Here is a 1688-nt window from a genome sequence, read left to right as displayed (position 1 = left end):
CCCAGGGCAAAGAACTATACAGGGTGAACGACACAGACAACTCCAAGAGAGATGCTTTCCTGTATGGAATGATAGAATGATTTCCCTGGAGAACAGAATTGNGAAACAGCCCCTCCAGCTAGCCATACAAATATCTGAGATAACTGCAATACGTCACGTTGAATAAACTCTCCAATAGGTGTAGATTCCTAAATATACGGCAGAGAGCCTCCAGAAACAGGGAAACATTATGAGACAAGCCTTAAGCGGCAAGCATGCCCACAACCGGAAGTGTCATGTCTGGGATGGCAGAACCCTGAGATAGCCCCTGCCAAGAGAGGGCCTTGAGATGTCCCTCTACTATGGGAATATTTCCCAGACAGTCCGTATGTTTCAAGAACTCGGAAATNCAAAAACTCCGGTGTGAGCTGACCCGTCTCACACCCAATACACTCAGTNTCAGCCTTACTTCTTGGCAATGTTAAGCATCTTCAGTTTCTTCTTCATGCGGGGCCGGGACGTGGTGGAGACTGATGTGTCCACCAGGGAAGAAGTGGACTGTGACACCTGAGAGAATTTAGAATATTGAGTCAATTGGGGAGAGAGGAAGGGCAGGTCTAAGGAGACCTAAGAAGGCAGAGAGGGTCACTAATACGTGTAAATAGGAAAGGGCTGGGCTGCTGTGGTCAGCCAGACCAGCAGGAGGTCTTGGAACTCACCTTCCGCATAATCTTCCGGCCATAGAAAAGCACTTTGTCCCGCTTCCGGAACCGATACCGGGGACCCTCCGGGGCTGGAGTTTCTGGGGATTGGGGACGGGAGAGGGGGTGGAGGGAGACGGTGCTATGAGCTCCGCGCAGGCTTCAACAAATCCCCACCCCAGCCGCTTGGTTTCTCCGGGAATTGCAGCCCGCCCTCCATCCCTATAGTATTCCCCCAGAGGGCCCCTCCGAATCCTCACTCTGCACCCGCAGCCTTCGCACCACCAAGAGGATGAGCACGGCGGTGACCAGCACCGCCACTCCGGCCCCGATCATCACGCCCAGCACCTGCGGAACGAACGGCACAGGCTGGGCAACGCATATCCGTCTCCCCAAGCCCTCCTCCAGGGTCTTTCGAATCACCTCTGCCCCGGAGGAGGATGTATTCAGCTCGTGACTCGGTGTCCCCATCTGCAGAATGGGTCAATGCCGGTTTCCTTCCCACCCCCCTACGTGGGGGGAGCGACTAAATCTTCCCTGAGACTAGGTCTCCCGCGATGCATGCCGGGAGACGTAGTTTCACCTGCACATGCATGGTTCTCGGAGAGAGACTCGCGTGGTGCACCGCAAGCCCGCCGGGAGTTGTAGTCCGGTACAAAAATTCCCCAAGTCTTACCATTCCGGTTTGCAGTGGGGCCTCCATTGATTGTTTCGGACTAGGTAGCAGGTCTTGTAGCCTGCAGTCCTGGAAATCGAGGAGCAGAAGGGANTAGAACAAGATGTCAATCAAGCCTACCCAGCAGCGACCACAGGCTCTTCCCCCAGCTCGTCTCACAAGCCACGCCCCCTAGATACCTTTGGCTGGAGTGACTCCTCCATTCACCAGGGTTGGGGTGAGAGCGTCNAGAGGGGGTACTGCTAGGCAGAAGGATAGGGGCAAGTTTACCTCCCCGCCCAGATCAAGGGGTGAGACCAACCCCCAGTTCTTTGACCTACTTCACTTATGCA

At 54.8% G+C, this 1688-nt stretch overlaps 1 protein-coding gene across 1 annotated transcript in view; it reads right to left on the bottom strand.

The window, feature by feature from the left end:
- Pnpla6 (patatin like phospholipase domain containing 6) overlaps window positions 1-1670 on the bottom strand; it is a 26090-nt gene extending 24420 nt beyond the window's left edge. Inside the window, exons 1-5 of the mRNA XM_029532067.1 lie at window positions 1536-1670; window positions 1357-1425; window positions 941-1028; window positions 699-781; window positions 449-546 (exon numbers count right to left, since the gene is read on the bottom strand). Of these exons, the coding sequence (XP_029387927.1) occupies window positions 449-546; window positions 699-781; window positions 941-1028; window positions 1357-1425; window positions 1536-1559 (362 nt within the window). The 5' untranslated portion in view covers window positions 1560-1670. The remainder of the gene's footprint in view (window positions 1-448; window positions 547-698; window positions 782-940; window positions 1029-1356; window positions 1426-1535) is intronic.
- Window positions 1671-1688: the final 18 nt, after the last annotated feature.

Source organism: Mus pahari, chromosome 19 (genome assembly GCF_900095145.1).
Source record: "Mus pahari chromosome 19, PAHARI_EIJ_v1.1, whole genome shotgun sequence".
Taxonomy (NCBI): domain Eukaryota; kingdom Metazoa; phylum Chordata; class Mammalia; order Rodentia; family Muridae; genus Mus; species Mus pahari.
This window is presented reverse-complemented; position numbering and strand designations above follow the sequence as displayed.